The sequence below is a fragment of the Mustela nigripes genome, chromosome 14, assembly GCF_022355385.1.
Source record: "Mustela nigripes isolate SB6536 chromosome 14, MUSNIG.SB6536, whole genome shotgun sequence".
Taxonomy (NCBI): domain Eukaryota; kingdom Metazoa; phylum Chordata; class Mammalia; order Carnivora; family Mustelidae; genus Mustela; species Mustela nigripes.
Genome location: NC_081570.1, coordinates 1,826,608 through 1,847,029, shown reverse-complemented (window position 1 = coordinate 1,847,029; position 20,422 = coordinate 1,826,608). Strand labels below are relative to the sequence as shown.

At 67.8% G+C, this 20,422-nt stretch overlaps 1 protein-coding gene and 1 long non-coding RNA gene across 4 annotated transcripts in view; both read right to left on the bottom strand.

Moving 5' to 3' along the window:
• Window positions 1-267: 267 nt before the first annotated feature.
• Window positions 268-4,242, bottom strand: LOC132001834 (uncharacterized). The gene is made up of 3 exons (XR_009399694.1): window positions 1,997-4,242; window positions 1,662-1,794; window positions 268-1,304 (listed from the first exon to the last, which is right to left on the bottom strand). It is a non-coding gene; the product is annotated as an uncharacterized LOC132001834 (long non-coding RNA).
• Window positions 4,243-4,950: 708 nt separating this feature from the next.
• ARHGEF16 (Rho guanine nucleotide exchange factor 16) overlaps window positions 4,951-20,422 on the bottom strand; it is a 20,608-nt gene continuing 5,136 nt past the window's right edge. The window contains exons 2-16 of one of the 3 annotated variants that reach the window (XM_059376733.1): window positions 19,254-19,439; window positions 17,533-18,133; window positions 15,629-15,674; window positions 14,386-14,555; window positions 13,259-13,315; window positions 12,757-12,917; window positions 10,591-10,743; window positions 10,326-10,455; window positions 9,728-9,802; window positions 9,228-9,320; window positions 8,046-8,197; window positions 7,523-7,714; window positions 6,561-6,634; window positions 6,043-6,144; window positions 4,951-5,548 (exon numbers count right to left, since the gene is read on the bottom strand). In XM_059376733.1, coding sequence (XP_059232716.1) covers window positions 5,409-5,548; window positions 6,043-6,144; window positions 6,561-6,634; window positions 7,523-7,714; window positions 8,046-8,197; window positions 9,228-9,320; window positions 9,728-9,802; window positions 10,326-10,455; window positions 10,591-10,743; window positions 12,757-12,917; window positions 13,259-13,315; window positions 14,386-14,555; window positions 15,629-15,674; window positions 17,533-18,114 — 2,127 coding nt within the window. In that variant the 5' untranslated portion in view covers window positions 18,115-18,133; window positions 19,254-19,439 and the 3' untranslated portion in view covers window positions 4,951-5,408. Of the gene's footprint in view, window positions 5,549-6,042; window positions 6,145-6,560; window positions 6,635-7,522; window positions 7,715-8,045; window positions 8,198-9,227; window positions 9,321-9,727; window positions 9,803-10,325; window positions 10,456-10,590; window positions 10,744-12,756; window positions 12,918-13,258; window positions 13,316-14,385; window positions 14,556-15,628; window positions 15,675-17,532; window positions 18,134-18,796; window positions 18,819-19,253; window positions 19,440-20,422 lie in introns of those variants that run through there. The other 2 variants (XM_059376735.1, XM_059376734.1) reach the window with 2 other exon arrangements.

The following is a 20,422-nucleotide window of genomic DNA, read 5'->3' as shown; positions in this document are numbered from 1 at the left end:
GCCAGGGTGCCAGGCTGGTGACCACACAAGGAGAAGCCGTTCTGGGAGGAGCAGTGGGGAGGCAGCCCGGCGGCTGGACAGCGGGTTCTGCCATCTGGGTGCTCTGCTGGGATGCTGGCAGAAGAGGAAGCCAGAGAGGAAGGTTAATGGGAGTGGGGGAGGGGAGGCGTTAGCTTCCTCCGGTGAGGCTCTAGGGCACGAAGAGAAACGTGTGGGGAGCAAACACAGGAGGAGTGATCTCAGACAGAAGCACTGGGTGTGCAGAACTGGAGTAAGAAAGCCACAATGTAAGGAACTTTAAGGAAATGACCAGCAAGGAGGGGTCCTAAGAGGCTCAGGAAAGAACAGAAACCTGCATGTCAGACTCGAAACTCTGGAAACCAGGACAGTGACATTCTGTTCTCAAAGCACCAAAGAAAAATTTCTGGAACTCGAAAGTGTGTGCTGTCCGAGAGTCTGAAAAACAAAGCCAGGGTTACTCCCGGGGGGCTGACCTCGGGAGCCGGAGCTGAAACCCTGGCCGGCCGGAGGACGCTTGCCAGGAGGGACAGCAGGAAACACAGCAGGTGGCGCGACACATCCCCGCGTCTGCTGGGAGCAAAGGAGAATGAAACTTTCCCCGTGACTGACCACAGGGGCTCGGAGCAGGGGCGGGAGAGCGTGCTGGGTCCCTCCCTGCTGGGGAGGGATGTGACAGACCCCGGGCGTGGGGGCAGGGGAAGGGCCCCTGGGCGCATCCGCCTCCCAGGCAGACAGCCCTGCTCCCTGCAGGAATGCTGGCCCGCTGCGGCCTGTCCTCGCTCGGGCGGAAGGTGGGAGGGAGCACCAGTAGGCTGAGAACGGAGATCCGCACAGCCCATGCATGGGGACAGGCGACGGTCAGAACCCAGGTCCCGGGGTGGTCTTAGACCCTGCTCGACGGTGTTTTAACGGTGAAAGAGGCCCCAGAAGGCTGGACGTAGACGCATATGAGGTAAATGCCCAGCTCCGGCGTTTCAGGTGAACCTGGGGATCCGTGTGCGGACGTCCGCTCGGGACAGCGGCGGCTCGGAATTCCCAGGACCGAGGCCGGAGCCGCTTAGAGACCGTGCCAGCTGGGGAGGCCGAGGTGTTCTTAGAAACCCAATAACTAGGTCAGGCAGACAGGCCACGGGCTGCGAGAGAAGCCTAGTAAGCTTTCGCGCTCGGGGGCACAGTCAGGCTCACGGCCGTGTGTTCGTGCTGTTCCGCGCACAGAACTCCCGTCTGTGTGTCGACGTCGCCGTCACACGGGGGGACCCGCTGCACTGAACAAACCCGGGTTCCTGTGGAGAAGAGGGAGAAAGGAAAGAACTAGCAAGACCCACGAGTTCTCTGAACAGAGAAGACACAGCAGGAGGATTTAACACAGACGTGCCCGAGGGAGACGCAAACACACTGAGTGACCGTGTACTAGGAACCTGGAATTTGTTTTAAAATGGTGAGTTTTGAGGGAAAATACGAAATGCCAGGATTGGTGTTGGTAGAAATAAAAAAACAAAATGAACAGACCAAGAGCAAGTAAACGGCACTAGGAAGGGGAGCCCGTCGGCCCGAGGCAGCCGCCGGTGTGGGCAGGTGCGCCTCGCTTTCCAGACACGGGAGTTGTTACCGAATCTCTAGAGAGAGGAAACGCGGCTCACCTCGTTTTGGGAGGCCGGTGGAGCCCGGCTGTAAAACCGGGGGCCGCCCAAGGAGATACAGACGGGCGAGGCCCACACAGAAGTCCTTATCCTCGGTTCTAGTCACCCAGATACATACTTCTCAAGGACGGGTCTGCGAGGGGGGGGCACACGTGAGCAGGAGGGACGGGGGCCAGGAGAAGGCCAAGCAGACCCCCGCTGAGCACAGAGCCCGACTCGGGGCTCCATCTCGTCACCCCGAGGTCACAACCTGAGCCGAAATCAAGTCGGATGCTTAACCGAGCCCCCCAGGCACCTCCCCCCGACTCAAACGTGTTTTAAAAAATAATACCAACTTGACCCAGTAGGGATCGCACTTGACTCCAACGCCCAGACACTCTAACGTCACAACACGCGTGACGTATTTGGGAAAGAAGTCGGAGGGCGGTCGGACGGAAGCGGCTAGAGCATTCTGCAGAATTCAGCATCTCTTTGGGTCATAAAGTCTTGGAAGTCGGGGTGGGTACACCCAGGAGCTTTGTTGATGATGGTCACGCGCCAAGATCCTCTTGCGAGTCTGGTGCAGAAACCAGGGCTCAAGTCTCCGTGAGCCAAGGCACGCGGGCCAGCTGCGCCCGCCCCGCACACCCCCCTGCTCCCCCGGGCCTGGCCTTCTCCTGCCTGCGCTGTCCACCTTCCTGGCGCTGACCCAGGAGCCCCCAGCTCTGTCCTTCCGCTGGGAGAATGAGGCCTAGGAGATGGGGCCCCACTTGGTCCGAGCTGGACGCCCCCGGGATGGATGGGGCCTGGGTAGGGCCCTGTAAACACTGTCGAAAGAGTGAACAGCTTCGCCGGGAGGGAGACTAGACGCCAGCATCCCCACCCCTGCCCTCCTGTCCCTCCCAGCGGTGCTCCCCAAGCCCCACTGGGTGAGAGCTAGAAACTAGGATGTGAGGCTGTGGGGAAGAGAACCCTGCCCCGGGGCCCAGGACGCAGAAGGGCCGGCAGACGAACGAGCGGGACTAGGTGTGAGCGGGGTGGAAAGCGTGGCCGTCCCAGGAAGCGCGTCGAACCCACGACATCCTTCAACACGGCAGCAAGACCCATCCGTGCCCGCGGTTTATCAGGCAAAAGGACACATGAAGCCCCGAACGCTGCCAGGGGTGGAGGGCCCCCGATCTGGTGCGACCCCAGGCCCGAGCGCACCCTGCGAGGGGCCGGCAGGTCGTGACGGTTGGGGGAAGGGGGTAGGGGTGTCTAACACGGGCCGGGGCTGGTCTCAGGACAGGTGGCAGTAACCAGGGGTGATGATACAGTGTGCGGAGGCCACGGACTCCCAGGGCCCCTGAAGGTCTGGATGGAGACACCGACCTGCACGCCTAAGGGGCAAAGGTCAGTGGGTCTGGGGGCGCTCGTCGTGGTGTGAGCATGGGGAGCCCCAGGCACTGCTGGGGTGCCGCTGTGGGCACCAGATGTCGTTAGGGCCTGGGCCCGCCAGCCACCCAGGCCCTGGAGGGAAGTGGGTCCTCCCTCCAGAGAGGCCCCAGAATGTTGTGGCGTGGTCCTAGCAGCAAGTGGGGGGTCCGGGACAGCGTGGGGTCTGTTCCCTCCCGGTTGGCTGACGCCCTAGGAAGCCCTGATGGCCGCCCACTCCGCAGTGGGCAGAGCCTCTTGGGGCCTGTTTCCCCGCCTGCAACAAACGGGGCTGTGCAGCCGGCTGGGGGGAGGGGCCGGGCTAGAGGCCTCTGGAGACCCCTGCCCAGCCCAGCAGGTGTGGCAGGGTTCTCTCCAGGACGCCTGGTGTCTGGGGGTGGTGGGATGAAGGGGTTGGAGGCGTCCTTTAAGGCCTGAGGTCTTAAGGTCAGAGCAGGCTCTGCCTGGGAAGGGCCAGGGTCCAGGCTGGCCTGCTCTGCCTCCAGTAAGGGGCCCCAGGCTGAGCAGAGGCCCTCGGGGGTACCGAGTGGGCCCTGGTGCTGCGGGAAGCCCCGCCTTTCCTCTCTTCACCGTCCACCTGCCTCGGCTCCGCCAGATGGAAGCCGCCGGGCCCTGTGCTTCCTGATCCCTCTTTGAAGGGTGTGTGTCCTGCGCTGGACGCTCTGCCCTCCCGGCACCCCAAGCACCCGGGGTTCTCTCCGCCCCAGCTGAGCATTCTTCCTGCTTGAGAGGGTAGAGGAGGCGTCAGCCACTCTGCAGACGAAGACCCAAGGCTGGGTCCTGGCGGCAGGTCAGGACGTTACGGGGGGGCGTGGGGCCTAGAGCCGTGCAAACCCTCCCTGCCCCATTCACTGAACATGCCCCAGGCCCGAGGACGGCTGTGGGCAGGGGGTCCACGGTGAGAGCCAGCAGGCAGGCCACCCCGCTCCTCTCGGGCACACACACAGCTGCGTGCCCGTGCCCTGTCCTGGTGACCCCCTCGCCCCCGCCAGCTGGACAGGGAGTGGGAGGAGCTCCTAGGGCGCCTCCAGAGAAGCCCTGCCCTGCCGCCCGCCCTGCAACCTGACCTGTCCCATCCCCCACCATGCAGAGTCCCCGCCCAGGGCTGCGGGGCTTTGACCTCCGCTGGGCCCTTCCAACTGCCTGAGGCCACGGACGTCCCCTCCGAGGTCAGTGGGGAGGCGCTGCCCACCCCCACCCCCACCCCCACCCCAGGTGCCGAATTCCTTCTCCTCCCGGATTCCTTCCTTCAGCAGGGCTCAGGGCAGCACCGCCGCCTCCTCTGCACTTGGGCCGCCCACCAGCTCTGTCCCCAGGAGGCCCGGGCAGGGCAGAGGGCTGGGTCCCCATCTCCCACTGCCCGCAGGAGATGGGGAGCCACGCTCCTGGCTCCTGGCTTCAGACCGGGCAGATCCTCCTAATGCCCGGAGCCCCCGCCGTGTGGCCCTGGACCGGGGCAGACCCATCGCAGGACGGGCAGGACGTGACCCAGCCTTCCTGCCTGGCCTAGCAGCCCCGAGCCCAGGCCGGCCTGCCCTCCCCACCCGCACGTGCATGCCAAGGGGAGCAGATGGCTGAGGGAGGTGGGGACTGGGGGACATACCAGCAGGGTCCCCAGTCCTACTGGCCAGGCTGAGCCCTGCAAGGACTGTGTGGGGAAGGGGATCAGGAGTCCCCGGCCGTGCCCCGCACCCTTCATGTGGACAGTCAGGCCGAGGCCACAGAGGAGCAGGGGGGACCACGAACAAGGGGTTCTCCCGAGGCCCCAGGACCCACCCCAGGTGCCACACCTGGGAGCCAGGCCCTCGGCACCTTGGGGCTTCCACAGGGGCTCATCCGGTGTCCTCCTGGGTAGGTTGCCAGGGAGATCCAGGCGTTGAAGAAATACTTTAATGTCTGTGAAAACCTCAGCATCTCCTCACTGTCCCCGCAGGGTCACCTCCCTCTGGCAGGACCTCCTCTCCGAAACTGGGGTGCCTGGACACCCAGGCCGTCTGTCCCACACAGGGACAACGGAGAGAGCTGAGCCCACGTCCAACACAGCCTCAGGGTGCTGGGGGAAGGGCAGGGCCCCTCCCTGGGGCTCCAGGGGGCTCCGCCGGGGGTGGGGGGTGTCAGGCGGCTGAGGCCCGAGAGCTGGCTGGGAGGCTGGTCCCTGGGGCCGGCGGCAGGCCTGACCTTCCCCCCGGGAGGAGTCTGGATCCAGCATGGAGACTCGTGAAGACCCAGACCGCTCCACTTACTGGGACAAGCACCCCCCTCCCCGCCCCCACGCCAGGCCGCTGCTGGAGCCGTCTAGAAGCAGAGCCTGATCACGGCGCCGCGGCGAGCGGGCTACACGTCCGTCTCCACCCGCAGACGCTCCATCCGACGCACGTTGCCCTCCACGGCCACGCGGCTGGTGATGCTCCGGGCGAAGTCCTCGGGGAACCAGCCCGTCTCCCCGTCCCTCAGCCGCTCGCCGTAGACCCAGCCTGAACACAGATATGGGGCAGGTGAGGGCAGGTCCGGGTTCCCGGAGACTGCAGGGCCAGGCCTCCTGCAGAGCAGAGCAGAGCAGCCCCTGCTCCTTCGGCAGGGCCTGGTCCGGGTCCTGGGCCCTCCAGCCGCTGCTCCGCCTGGACCCTGGCGTCAGCAGCTGAGCGTGCCCCGGCCAGCTTCGGGGCCCCCTGGAGGAGCACAGCCCCCCTCCTCCTGCTGAGGACAGAGCGGCAGAGAAGATGGTTCTGATCCTGTGACTCAGGGACCTTTGAAGAGGCCCTGGAGGGAGGGGCTGAAGGGCTCCGGATCGGGCCAGGCCCACGGAGAGCCGTGCAGAAACCGCGTCTGCGGGGCCCGGCCAGGGTCAGCTGCCCGCACCTGGCGTGCTCCGGACCCTCGTGGGGGCGCGGACGGACTCTCACTCTGGGGTCCACCCCACCTCCCCACCTCCATCCGGCCGCCACCCAGGCGCAGCCGCTGCGCTCACCGTCCTCCTGCTCCAGGACCAGGACCACGTCGGCCTGCTGCAGCGTGATCTCGTCCGCCTGCCTGGCCAAGTAGGCCTTGGTGATCTCCACCTGGGGCAGGTCTGCGGGGGCAGGAGGGAGCGGGTGTCAGCGACAAAGCTGTCCCCAGGAGGGCCAAGGCCAGGGGCTCTGCTGCCCCAGGGCGGGCAGGGCTCTGCTCCTAACGCATCCCTCGCGGCCCGGTCTCGGTGGGGCCTGGGGGGCCCCGGACACACGGCTGCTTCCCTCCAGAGGCCACAGGACAGGCTGCTCCTGCTTTCAGAGCCAAAGCACCAGCGCCAGCAGAGGGGGACCCGGCTTCTAAGGGGCAGGGCTGGAGCCAGGGTGACAGGTCAATGGGCACTGTGGCCTCAGTCAGCTCCAGTCCCTGGGCGCAGGGCAGCCTGCTCTCCCCGCACAGAACAGGAAGGCCCTGGGACAGAGCTGGGTGCGTACAAGCACCCACACGTACGCGGCTCAGCGTGGAGCAGGCGCTTACCTCCTTTGTTGGTGGGGCCCTGCCCCTGCCTCTCCCCGTGCGTGAGCGCCGTGATCCACCGGGCCCGGTCACTCCTGCAGTTGGAGCGGGGATGGGTGACGCCCAGCCTGGGGCTTCACACGTCTGGCTTCACACGTCCCGCCCGCAGTGCGGCACCGTGGAGACATGGAGGTGGCACAGCCAAGGGTTCCTTGAGCGTGCCCACAAAGCCCTCAAGGTGTGATGGGCAGTGGCCACGAAGGCTCATGCTGCCTGGGCGCCCTCTCCTGACCCTCACAAACCACCGAGGGGCCACGTGGAGGGCGTCACGGGCAAAAGGGAGGGCAGGCAGGCTGACCCTGAGCCCCACCTGCCCAGCGTCCCGGAGGCAGGCGACAGCCTCACCCCCACCGCCCGGGCCACACCGTCTGCTGGTGCTGGGCCCCAAGCCCACTGTCCCGTGCCAGTTTAAGGCTTTAAACCTCCCGCCTCAGCCTCCCATCTGGAGGGGGCATGGAGACCAAGCCAGCCCTGTCCCTGCCTCCCTCACCTGCTGAGTGCCTGTGGTGCTGGCGTCTCCGTGTGCTGCCCACCCCCCTTCCAGACAGTTCTGACCTCACTACCCCCCCACCCCACCACCGGCACCTGGGCTCCAGCCCAGCCTGGTTCTCAGCAGAGGCCTCCTGCCTCAGGGCCTTTGCACAGCCGTGCCTCTGCCAGGCTCCCTGCCCCCCCATGGCATTGTGCCAGTCAGGCTGTCCCCCCAGGTGCTCCCTTCCCTGCCTTGCTTTCCTGCTCCGTAGGTGCCCCCGGACACGCCTGACGGTCCAGCTGCTCGTCTGGCTGGCGTGTCCCCCTCCCCCCTGTGTGAACTCTGGGAGAACGAGGCTGCCCTGGCCTCCGACGCAGGGCCGGGTTCACGGCAGGTGCCCGAGAACTCGACGGCACGAACCCCTGTTCCCAGGAGCCCTCCCCGGACTCACGCAGAGTCGGAGGACAGCAGGATCTTCTCCTGGAGGCCCTCGCTGTTGTGCAGCAGGGTCACCTGGAAGGGGTGTGGCACCGAGGAGCTACGGGTGCCGCCGCCGCCCAGCAGGCCGGGGTCAGAGGGCTCCATCTTCTGGACCCGGATGTGGTCCACCTGGGCGTAGTCCTGAACCATGAAGCTGTCCTCGCTGTGGGAAGACAGGCGGGCGGCCAGCTGCAGCGGCGGGGGAGGGGGGTGTCTGTGGGCAGCCTGGGGCCCCTACCCAGCTGGGGGCACACCGTCAGCGGGACGTGCCTGAGAACCACCCCCCGGAAAACATGGGCCGTGTGCTCTCTCATCTGGGCCGGCAAACCCTGGTCTGCGGGCCACGAGAGGCGTCTGGCCACCCCACACGTCGGGGGATGCAGGCCGCTGCCGGGGACAGGCCGGGCTGGGCGGGGGACTCCAACTCTGAGGTCAGGGTCGGCTCCCCGGGGCCCGATGGCAGGGCCACACAGCCCGGCACCAGGGTGGCTCACCTCTTCTTCTTGGTGACCACCAGAACGTCGTTGAACAGAAACAGGTAGCATGTGGGCCGGCTGGCCAGTTTTCGGAAAAGCCTGGTTTCTTCTACCACGAAAAGCTCCCCACGCTTCAGCAGCCAGCGGGAGGCAGAGATCAGCGGGAGGGACTGGAAGGAGGAGCCGGACAGGCGCCGCTGCTGGGGTGGGGGCCAGGACAGCGGGGGTCCCTGCCTGCAAGGACTGGGGACCGGCCTCTCGGGCTGGACTGCGGAAGGCAGGGCAATGGGGCCTCACCTCACACAAAGGGCTATTCAGTGGGGCGACAGGCACCAATGGGACAGCAGCTCTGTGCCAGGTCCCGGCCCCGATCCCGCCCTCAGCCAGGACAGGCCCGTCCTGCCTCCGGCCAGGCCAGGCCCCTGCGGAACGCTCTCTCCAAGTGGGAAGCAAAAGCCATTGTGGGGAAGCGTCCACACACCCTCACACCCCTCTCCAGGCCTCCGTGCCCTGCCTCCAACACGCGGGGGCCTCCTGTCCTGCCCACAGCACCCGCCGCCCCGGAGCTCCGGCCCTCCAGGCAGCCCCGGAGGTCAGCAGCCCAGCGTGGTGGAGGACAGCAGAGCCCGGCCCAGAGAGCCGCCTCCAGGCCAGCTCCTGCAGAGGGGCTCCCGTGGGGAAGCGGAAGCGTCTGTGTGTCCGCTCGTCACCTGCTGCCGGACAGCCCCGCCCACGCCCCCACGGCTGCCGCCCGCAGAGGCAGGAGGCCCGTGGCCTGGGACGCAGCAGGCCTTGCTCGGTGGGGACAACAGCTTGGGCCCCGCCTGCAGGATGTCTAGGCCCGTCCCCAGAACTGAGGGAGGCCCACGACCGGAACGGGGCCTGACCCCGTCCCTGACCCCATTCTCAGCACTGCGGGGAGCCCTGGTCCGGGGCAAGCCCTCCGGCCCACCGGCTGCCGCCCCGTTGCCGCCCCTCTTCAGGCAGCCGCCCCCGGACGGCCCCGGGTGGGGCAGCACAGGCCAGACAGACCGGTACGCCCCCCTAGCCCCAGGCGGGACGACTGCCGCCAGGGGACCGGGAGCCTCAGGGGAGACTCTGGTGGGAAACTGAGGCCCCATTGAGGGGCCGTTGAGGCAGGGCCCGGGGCTGTGCCCCTGCGCTCCCGGGAGCCGGCTCAGGAGGGGAGGAAGCCCCTACCTTGACCCGGCCGAAGTCCAGCCGCGCGTGCAGCTCGTACATCTGCTCGGTGCGCTCCATCCTGCGGGCACCCTCGTTGCACTGCTGTACCAGCTGCGGGGCCAGAGGCGGGCGCTGCCGTGGGCTGGGGCCCGACCCCCCGCCGCCCACGGCTCCCCAGCCCCCGGCTCCCCGCCCCCGGCCCCCCCGCCCCCGGCCCCCAGCCCCCGGCCCCCAGCCCACGGCTCCCAGCCCACGGCTCCCAGCCCACGGCTCCCCAGCCCACGGCTCCCAGCCCACGGCTCCCAGCCCACGCCCGGGCCGTCCTCGCTGCCGCCCCCACGACGGGCTCCCCGACCACGTGCGAGCCCTTCTCCCTCTGGGCCTCGGTTTCCCCATCAGCCCCGTGAAAAGCCCGGTGCGGAAGCCCACCCTGCCCTCAGGGTCCCCCGCACTGGGCGGGAAGGGACAGACCTCGGCTTGGTCCCGGTGCCTGCGCCTCTCCCCCAGACGCCCCTCACCTTGCTGATGGCCTTGAGCGCGCGGCTGGCGGCCTTGTACCTCTCGGGATGGCCTTGACTCTTGAGGCAGAGAGTCTGCAGAGCGGACCCCGCGTCAGGCACCATGTACCCTCCTGCACTCCAGGCTTCAGGCCTGCGTGGGGCACAGCCCCCCAACCCACAAACAGCAGACCCAGGTGGGGGCCCGTGTCCAACAGGCTCCTGCCAGGTCAGGCTGGCAGATGGGACCCTGGAGAGGGCACCTGCCCAGGACCCCAGCCCTTCCAGTCCGCAGCGGTCTCGGCCCAGTCTGGGGAAGCCCCCACAAGGACCGTGGAGGGTCTGACATCCCATCGGTCCAGACCGATAATCCTCCAAGCACGACCCACGCACTGCCTCTGGGGGCTTGGCAGGCCCCCGCCGTGTCTCCATCTGCACATGTGCACGGGATGCACGCCTGCCTGCGTGCACGTAGGACACGGGCACCTGCACACGTGCCTCTCACCCCCGACCCCGCCCCTCGGGCCCACGAGCGGCATTTCAGAGGCCTGAGGCCCTGCAGGGAGCTCCTGGGAGCCTCTCGCTCCCTCCCCGGCAGGGGTCGGCGCGTCCTACTCACGTCCGTCAGGAGGGGCAGCCGGGTCACCCTCTGCATGGGGAGGATCAGGAAGGAGATCATGGGGAGACCCCCGCACGCGGGGCGCTTCTCAATCTCCTTCAGGGCCTCGTGGAAGGCGGCGTTGCTGTTCCTGCAGCAGGGAACGCTCCCTCAGCGGCGGCGGGGGGCCGGGTGCCGCCAGCAGACGATGGGCCGCGAGCAGGACTGTGCTGCCGGGCTGGGGCACCCGGAGTGGCCCCCCCGGCCGCAGGGAGCCCGCGCTCACGTCAGCTTCTGCAGGGCACGCTGCTGGTAGACCTCGTTGGAGCAGTAGGCGACGTAGGGGTGGAAGTGCTTCTCGGCGTGCTCCTCCAGGATGTCGCTGATGTCCTCCACGCAGACCTGCGCCTTGTGCCGCTGCTCCAGGGCCTCGAAAAATCTAACCGGGCGAGAGCTCTGTGGAGGCCTGGCCGTCCCCCAGCACGTCCCCCAGCACGGCACACGCACACGCACACACGTGCAAACACGCACGCAGGGGCAGGAACCCGGCAGGCGCGTGGGGGGCCCGCTGCCCGGGGAAACCCCAGCACACCGGCCGCTCAAGGGACAGGACAGGGCTGACCCGAGACCCCTTCCTGCTGGATTCTGGCAGGGCCTCCTGCAGACAACACGGGCCGCAGACGGGCAGGACGGGGAAGCCGCTGCTCTGATATGAGTCCTTGGACTTGGGTCAGACCCGCCGGGCGCCTGGTGCCCTCTGGCAGCTCAGTGTGAGGCCGGGGGCTCCGGGCGGGCTCCCCAGCAGTGGCCGCCAGGTCCCGCTTCCTCCTGGGGTCCCCTTCTGAGATCACCCTTGACCAGAGATCAGGAGGACAAGACCGGGAGGGAAGGAGGTCCCAAGCCCCCAACACCACAGGCACCACAGGGCCTGCCGTCGGTCAGCCCCGCCGAGCACCCGGGATGCAGACCCCACCGGGCGGAGGGCAAGGATGGGCAGCCCCGCCCCTGCGAGGGGGGGCCGTGCTCCAGTGCCCCTCGAGGAGGCCAGGGCGAGTCTCAGGGAGGGGGAGCAAGGCCCTGGCTTTGAGGACGGGATCTCTCAGACCCTGCTCGCCGGGCCTTGCTTGACCCTCTGCCCTGGGGGGCACCATGCGTCCACAAGGGGGGGGCACTCGGAGAGCCCTAGCTCCTGGGCAGCCCAGGCAGACGGGGACAGGAACGGACAAGGACCCTGCCCCCTCAAGGAGGGCACGGGAGGCCCCAGCTGCCCAGGTGTAGGGCTGCACGCCGGTCCCTGGGTGGGCGGGCCACACCGGTAAGCGCCTCCCCCAGCCATTCCAAGGGTTTCAAGAAAGTTCTGGGAAAGGTAGCCATCAGCTGCTGACCCAGATAACCGAGTCCCAGGGAGGCCACTGTGACTGGCTCGAAGCTGCCAGGACCCAGCTGGAGCAGGAGGCCAGACAGTCGTACCCCGGGACAGTGACGGCCAGCCAGAGGCCCTGGGGAGCTCGGCACAAACAGGACAGCTGGCCCATGGTGGGTCCAGGCCCTCCGCTGTGCCTGGGGGATGTGCAGCAAAGGGTCAGAGCTGGTGGAGGGCAGCCGCCTATCCCAGGCCCCCATGGAGTCAAAGGCTGCGAGGTTCCCCCATCCTGACCCGTCTCCAGGGACAAGTCAGCAGCCCTCCCCCCGCACGGCCCTGAAACTCCATGGGGGCCACAGGCAGCAGGTGCGGGCTGGGACGCGGGGAACCGGTCTGATGCTGATGTGAACAAGCCACCTTCTCTCACCTGTCCCCAGCCGAGTCTGCCAGGGGCCCCGGACCCACCTCCTTGGGTTAGGGAGCGTGCTGAGGCAAGAGGGGAGGTGTCCCAGGGTCTCCTGGGGCCCAGGCTGTGTGTGGGAGTGGACGCACACACACTCACAGACACATGTACACACACACCCAGCCACACACCTGCACACGCACAGAGACGCACACACGCAGGCTCCTGCAGGCCCGCGGTGGCTCGCCGGGCTCCTCCACCGCTGGGCCCTGTAACCTGAGCTCTGGGCCGGGCACCGGACACCATCGGGCACAACAAGACCCGAAGCCCCAACTCAAGGCCCTGCCTGCTCCGTCTGGTGGCCGTTTCAGGGCTTGGTGCTCAGCCTCTGGCACAGCACGTCTCGGCGGGGGGGATAGGGGAGTGGGTGCACGTAAGGCGCCCGTCATCCAGCACGTGCTGCACCGTCCGACATCCGAGGGATGGGGCGTGGGGGCGGGGCACTCAGCCTGTCACGGAGCCCAGCGCTGGGCGGCCTTGGGTCCCTGCATTCCCTCCCCGCCCCCAGCGGCTTCTGATCTCCCACCTGCGGTCCCAGATCCAGACTGTCCCGACACCCCAACACCGCCCTGCTGCCCCAGGGGTGGGCGGGCACCCTCACGGGCGGGCGCACAGCAGGGCCTCACCTCTGACTGGCGCTCAGGACGTCCAGGATGTTGGAGAAGAGGTGGTGGTGCTCCGTCTGGGTCATGGTGGCCCGCAGCTCCCTGGACTGCAGGAACTCGGCCACCAGGACGCCCAGGCTGTGTTGGTATGAGAATTCCGACGTGAGGATCTCGAAGATGGCCTGGGGGGGGACGAGAGCCGCTGCTGGGGCCACTGTGCGCCTTGGGGACAGGGCCAGGGTGCAGGGCAGGCTCGGATCAGACGTCAGCAGCAGGTTAGAGGGGCACGTCTCATGCCCTCAGCTCAGCCTCTCATGAGCTGTGATGCTGGCAAGGACCCCCACATGCGTCCAAGAAGGGGTGATGGAACCCCCGCCCCCGCCCAAGCCAAGGGCACCAGCCATCATCCCAGTGTCCGGCCAGGAGGGGGGAGGCATCGCCGTGGCCGCCGTCCTGCCCCGTGTGCTGTGTGGCCTGCACCAAGTGCTGGGCACAGAGCTGGGCATCCCGCCCGGATGCTCACCTCCTGCCGCTTGCGTTCCTCAGCAGACAGCTCGTCCAGGAGGCCGGACTCCACCACCTGAGGAGGGCATGGGCCTGGGAGTCATGGGCTGGGCACATCCTGGAAGCCCAGCCTCCCCTCCCAAGAGCCTCCCCTCCGAAGAGCCCGGCGGTCGCCGAGGAAGAGAGCTGGGCGTCCAGAGGGAGCGGCTGGCAGACACCACTGGGGTGAGGAGGGGGCTCCCGCAGAGCTGGCCTGGGGGCTGAGAGGCGTGCTGGGGACAGGGCCATAACTCAGACACACGGGCCCAGGTGAGTCTGTGCCCTGCCCATGAGATCTGGGCACGCGGTCTGGCTCTCCATGCCCTCAGGCCCCGGGGCCCCCCCGGCCGGTAAGCCCCCGCCTTCTCGACCAGCCCAGAGGCTGGTCCAACCCCCAAGGTCAGGTGGTGCCCCGAATCTCCAGCGGCGTGTCCCGCCCCAACCCAGGAGACCACACGCCTGCAGCTGCCCTCCCTGCCCACGGGCTCCAGGGCCACTCTGTCCCTGGGCTCTCGGGGATGGGTCAGGCGTGTGGCTGTCCTCCTGGGGTCGTGGGGTTCCTCCCCACACACCTGCTCGGGACACCAGGGGCTCTGTCCCAGCCAAGCTCTTCCCGGGGCCCCCGTGGCCTGCTGGGCAGGGACCCGCCGTGATTCAGGTGTGGGGGTGAGGTGGCAGCGTGACCACGGCATGTGGCTCTCTTGAAGCCGAGGCCTGGCCCTCCCCCTTCCCCTGCTGTCTCGGACCACTCGGACCCTCTGGCGCTCTCTGGGGGGGCAGGCCCCTCGGAAGGGGGTCCCTTTGCCCACAGCTCCGGCAGATCAGTCCACGTAGGGAGAGGGCGAGGGGCTCACGGGCAGGAGGCTTGTCAGACGAGTGCCGCCGATGGCATGTGGCCCTCATGGATCTCCCCCATGGGACCCAAACCCACAGAGCCCTCAGGGCAGGGCAGCCCGGAGCACAGCAGGACGGGAGCTCCCTGCTGCAAGTACCTTCTAAGGTACTTCTGGAGGCTTGTCCCCCCACCAGAGGGACCCAGGCTGGCTTCGAGGGGCCAACCGCCCACGGGCTTGGGCTCAGGACCTCAGCCCTCCGTCCGGGTCCTACCTCTGGGAGCTGACTCCAGGTGACCTGGGCAGGCCGGTAGCTTTTGACTACGATGGGGGCACCCGCCTTTCCCGTTCCGTCGGGGCTGGACGGTTCACCGAGCAAGTCATCGTCGGACTCATGGCTGGTGTTCAGGCCCCGTTCCCGGATCTCCTGGTAGAACCCCGGGTCTGGGGAGAGGGGCTGTGTCACCTGCAGGCCGGGGGGCTCTGAGCGGGCGTGGGAACCTGCGAACCTGCAGGCTGAGTCCTCCCAGGGGGGCTCTGAGAGTGTCAGGCGGCACAGGGCCCCCCAGAGCAGGCTCCCCTCGGGCTGGCTGGCTCCCATGGCTGTGCTGGGCCCCGCCCCGCACTGGGGTGGCGTCCCCGTGCAGAATGTGGCACCTGCAGGCTGAGACTGAGCCGACAAATCCCAGCCACGGGGGCCGCCATGGGCAGGGGCTGTTCCCAGGCTGGGCTGAGCGCAGGTGCTGGCTCCCAGGAGCCCATCCCCCAGAGGGGCAGCCCCGCTCTCCCGCTCTGCAGCAGCCCCACAGCGACGGCGACGGGCCGGCCCTGGATCAGGGCAACCCCCACGCGCCTCCTTCCCACCCCGCCTGAGATACGCTCACCACAGCTCCTCTCCCTGGGGCAGGAGGCTTGTGCCCGCCCCCCCCCCCCAGGCCCACGGCTGTCCAGAGGCTGGCGGCTGGCAGGGAGGGAGGGCCCTTCCTGGCTGGGTCCCTGCGCTCTAAGCCCCTCACAGCCCCGGGTGCTGCATCCTGACGGCAGACCCCTCCCCCACCTGCTGGCACCCCACCCCTTGGCAGGCTACACACACTGCTCTGGGCCCTCCTGAGCCCCCACACCAGGCTCCTTGTACACCGTGACATGTACAGGCAAGGCACACAGCGTGGGTGTCCACACCCGGGGCCGGCGCCCTCTGGCTTGTCTTGGTCCCACTGGTCACTATAGGCCTGGCCCATGCATGGTTGACAAACGTTCCCTGGGGTGAGTGCAGAGGTTCTGTCTGTCCCCTGCACTTGGAACACTTCAAAAGGGAGCACGAGGGAACTTTCTAGACCCAAGAGAATGGCACAGATGAGCCACCGGGACCTTCCATCCCTGGAGAAACCTCTCTCGGCATGTTCTCACCGGAGGGCACCAGCCTCCCCGCCCCCCAGCAGCCCCAGAGAGACCAGCCTCCCCTGTGCCAGCCTGGCCTGCGGTGGCTTCCTGAGGTCGCCTCCCTCGGCCACACTCACCGTCCTTGAAGGAACCCTTGTGCGCCCGCTTCCGCCCCAGCGTCCTCTGTGCAAACAGGAGAGACACAGACAGGTCAGCAGTCAGCGGGAGGGGAGGCAGGTGTGAGTCTGCCAGGAGCCCTCTACTCCTGGGGCCCAAGCACCTCTCGGCGCCACGCAGGCGGCCTGTTCAACAGCGGGGGCTCTGCCAGGCACCCACAAGATGCTCAATAAACGTGGAGGGAAGCCAGGCCACCAGGCAGAGGCCAGGGTGGGTAGGACGGGGTGGAATGGGGGCTTTGAGCAGGCAGGGCAGGTTGACTGGGAGCTAGGCAGATCCAGGAGGTCTGCCTGGAGGAGAAAGCAGGACTGAACTCATCAAGAGCTGGTGCTCAGGCAGGTGGGTGCTCCAACCGGCTGTGAAGGGAGCCCCACGCAAGGCTGGATGGGTCTGGCCGGAGGGGCTGAGGCAGCCCAGGGCTGGGAGCTGGGGCCCCACACAGGGCCTCCAGCAGTCTGGGACCTGGGGTGGCAGGAAGGGCGGAGTCCAGCTCCCAGCATGGGTGTGGGGTCCCAGCAGCTGCTGGCAGGACTGCAAAGGCAGGTGGAGGTTCTCGGGGATCCCCCACACGTGGCCCCAGCAGCTGCCTGCTCAGAGCCTGCCTCCTTGGCCAGGACACGGAGTTTTCCCGAGCGGGAAGCCATGCCGGCTCCAGGAAAGGCAGAGCTGGTATCTCGGACGAGTTGGGGCTTGAAGGGCTGGAAGGTGCAGTGCTCCAGCCACACCCGGCTCCCACGTCCTGTGCCCCCCACCCCCCACCCCCCCGCCGTGCCCCTCCTGCCTCCAAGCCCATGCCCCTCGTTCACACCTCTGCTTTAATCCCTCCTCTTCGGGACCCTCTCCCCTCCCCCCGCCCCTGCCCTGAGTAAACAGGGAGCCAGCCCCTCCTCGGTGCTCCGCTGGCCCTCACACCTGAGCACCCCAGGGCACCCCTGACCCCTCACTGCCCTGGGAGCTCCCTGGGGCTCTGCCTCCAGGGCCCCCCTCAAGACCCCAGCGCCGGCCCCAGGAGTACTCGGGAAACGTCGCTTGCGCACTTGGCCCAACAGTGAGCTGGCAGCTGGCCTGGTCCTGGGCCGCGGGCTGCTGGGTTCCTGAGGCAGCTTCCGGGGCCTGGGCAGCTCAGGGAGGCAGGCAGGGGCTGTGCCCCACCTCCAAGGCCACGGGCATCTTTCAGCAGAGGACAGCGGCCAAGGTGCATCCCAAGGCTCCCCTCTGCATGCTGGCTTGCCAGCACTGACGGCTGCGCTTGGCTTCTCCCCGGACTGGGGCCACCGCTCACAGTCCCGGGGCATTCCTGGCAGAGGTGGCCGTGGGAACAACTCTGGGCACACGGACCCCAAGCAAGGGTGCCCTTCCCACTGGCCCCGGGCCAGCCCCACTCTCTCAAGAACACCGGAGCACAAGGGTGTTGGGCAGGGGAAGGAGAGCGTGCGGGCAGAGAGGGCATCAGACTATCCCTGAGCCCCCACGCAGGGGCCCACTGGGCAGACCGACCCAGGCCAGGTGCCGCTCGGAAGCCCTCCCTCAGCTTGTCCCGAAGACAGCCTGGCTCCCCTTAGGGCTCAGAGAGAGGGGCTGTTCCCTCTCACTGTGGCTGGGAGTGGGGACCCTGGAGCCTGAGGGCCTGGGGAAAGCCCCCGACCTTGCTGAGCCTCAGCTGCCCCATCTGTAAAATGGGGATGTCACACTCAGCTCACGATCTGCTCACCATGCGTGACTGGGGTGAACCAGGTCAGGGTTGTGCACACAGTCGGTGCTCCCTGGGCCCGCGCTGCACCATTAGGTGAGGCCCTGTCTACAAGCTCCCAAGGCCCCTCGAGGCACGGCCCCTGCCCCAGTGTCCAGGCGGATGGGCCCCTACCTTATTCTTGGCCGGACACCGAGCAGGAGGTGGACTGGACTCCTCGGCCAGAGCTTGGAGCTTGGGGCTGAGCTGGATGGGGGTCCTCTCCCGGCCCGGCGCCCCCAGGCCCTGCATGGCTGCCCGGTAGGATTGGTTCCGCAGGTTCCGTCTGAGTGCTCCCTCGGGGCCCGTGTCCACGTCCATGTCGTCCAGGGAGAAGCTGGGTGCGGAGACGAGCCGGGGCTCCCTCCGGGCAGCTTCCTTGCTGAGCACGGCCGCCCCGAAGCTCTGGTGGCGGGCTGGGCCAGGCTTGCTGCACACGGCCAGGCTTCTGGGGATCAGCTGCTGAGTGCCCATCTTGAGGGCCGCGGGGCTCTGTGTGCTCAGGACAACGGTCCGTGGCTCCTCGTCCTTAGTGGACAGAGGTGGGGGCACCGAGGTGTTCAGCTGGAAGGCGGCATTGTCCCTGACTTGCAGGGAGTCCCGGACCATGGGCAGCCCGGGTGCCGGGTTCCCCCTGGCATCGAGCCGTAGCTCGGAGTGGAAGCGGTATTCCAGCAGCTTCTCTTCCAAGGAGCTGTCCGAGTGTCGCTGGGACATGCTCTGTGGCCGCCGCGTCCTGGGGCAAAAGCGCAGGGGTGAGGGCGGCATGCAGATGTCCACCCCGCAGCCCCCCTGCAGACGGGCCCATCCATGGCTTCCCAGCACCCGCCCTGGCCGGAGACCCCACTGGGGATGCAGGGCTCGGAGGCCTGGAGCAGAGCTGGGGAGGGCCTGGCCCCCAGCCCCCAGGACCCCTGGGGAGGTGGACAGAGATGCTCAGGCCTACAGGGCCCCAGGCGGCTGGGACCAGGCCAGAGGACATGCCTGCTTCTTCCGGTGGGCACACACCGAGGACAGACCCCACGCCCGGGCTGGTGTGGGGCAGTGCAGGCCGCCGGACCGGGGCCCTGGAGACCTGAGCCGCGGCAACCCTGGGCCTCTGGGCGCCGTCTCTTGCCGGTCAGGGCATGCACGACAGTAATGCCGTCTGGGGGGTCTTCGGACGCCCGCTTCAGACAGCGCGGGCCACGACCCCAGCCTCTGCCGTGCCCCCAAGCTTAGAGCAGCAGAGCCAGGCTCTGCCGCTCTGGGTTGGGGGTATGACCTCACCCCACCCCCCAAACACCCCGGCTGTCCTCACTCTCGGTGTGCGAATGGAGAAACCCAGGGGCCAGCCCTAGGATGGGGGACGGAAGTATGGGTCACCAGGCTCTGAACCCAAGCCCATCTGATTTCAGACCCTTCTCTTCGAGGCCCCGTGTGGCGATTCCGCCACGGCCGGTGTCTCCCGGCCTTGCCACACGTCCAGGGACACCCTCGGCGTTTTCCCCCGTTGATGAACTCGGCACAGGTGAACTCAGAACGGGGCCAACAATCCCTTCCTCCAGAGTCTGGCCGGGCACGGTCACCACGTGTGCGTGGACACCGAGGGGAGGGAGGAGCTGGCAGCCCGAGCCCCCGCCTGCTCTTCCTGCGTCCCTTGGATGCCCGTCCCCCACAGCGCCCCGAGCCCCGAGGAGCCCGCTGACTGGCGTCTGTGGGCCAGCTGTTCGGCTCATCAGGGCTGAGGGGTCCGCTCCACTGGCGTGGACGGCCCACCGCCACCTTCCCACTCAGGGTCGGGCAGAGCCAGCGCCAGCCTCCCGCCTCCGGGGCACCAGCATCTGGCCAGTGACCAAGCCGTCCTGAGGGGCCACCTGCCACCGTCGCGTCGCTGCCCTCCGCTGCGTGTTCCGCCTCCGTTTCAAAATCCGCAGACGGGCAGAGTCACAATGAGGCCAGCCTCCGGAGGCAGGAAGGGTCGCCCAGCCCAGCCCGGCCACGATGCCCGAGTCCCCGTGGGAATGGAAGGCCGTGCCACCGTCCGGCTCCTGGCTCCAGACCTGCAAGCGGGACAGGCGCCGGCTTGGGACGACTTGGCCGAAAACTCACTCTGTATCTCTTCCTTTCAATTTTAAGAAAGCCGCGCGGCACAGCTCCCTGCCCCTTCCTGCAGACACACGGCTTGCACGTGTTACGAGGGCCAGCGAGGCTGGGAGCCCATTTCTCGGATGGAAGAATTATGTCTCCACATCACCAGCCCAGGTGGCCCAGGCTGGGCGCAGTTCGCCGCCCGGGGCCGTGTGCCCTGCAGACCTGGGGCGGGAGGCAGGCCCATTGTCTCCGAGAGCCTGGGAGAGGGAGGGTCTCACCTCCTCTCTCCCACCCTGGGCGGCCAGAGGGGCTGGGGCCTGTGCCGGCAGGCGCGGAGCCTCTGGAGCCGAGGACTACCCCTGACACTCGCCGCCCAGCCTTGTATCGGGCCGCGTCCCCTGGGAAGTTCCAGGCCTCAGCTCCAGAATCCGTCTGCGAGGGGCGGCCGGGCTCTGGAGGGGTCCGCACGGAGCATAGTTGGGGGCCCAGCCAGAGGCCAGGCTCCCCACACCCCCCGCTCCTGGTGCACAGGCTCTCTGCTAAAACCATCCCAGAGAGGGTGTGCAGCCGAGCCTCCTGGTGACAGGGAGGGGCTGTCCACGGAGCTCCAGCCACCCCCTGCCCAGAGGACACCGCCCACGCATTCCTGGGGACATTCTGAGTCACCGGCTGCTAGGACGGGTGGTGCCGTCCAGGCTCACCCACCCCCGTGTTAACTTCGTCTGCATCGAGCCAGGCCGGGCCCAGAATGGGGTTGCTGGCAGACGTCGCTCTATCTGGGGTCCAAGCAAAGTGCACCCAGGCGGGTAGGGAGCCCGAAGCTGCAGACGTCTGCCAGGACTCTTCTTCGGGCTCCTACGGCGGCTGCACGGAGCCCGGATGCACCAAGGCCAGCACCGCCCCCGCCCCCCAGCCCCGAGCCGCCCTTCCTTTCCGTCGCCCCCACCCGAGG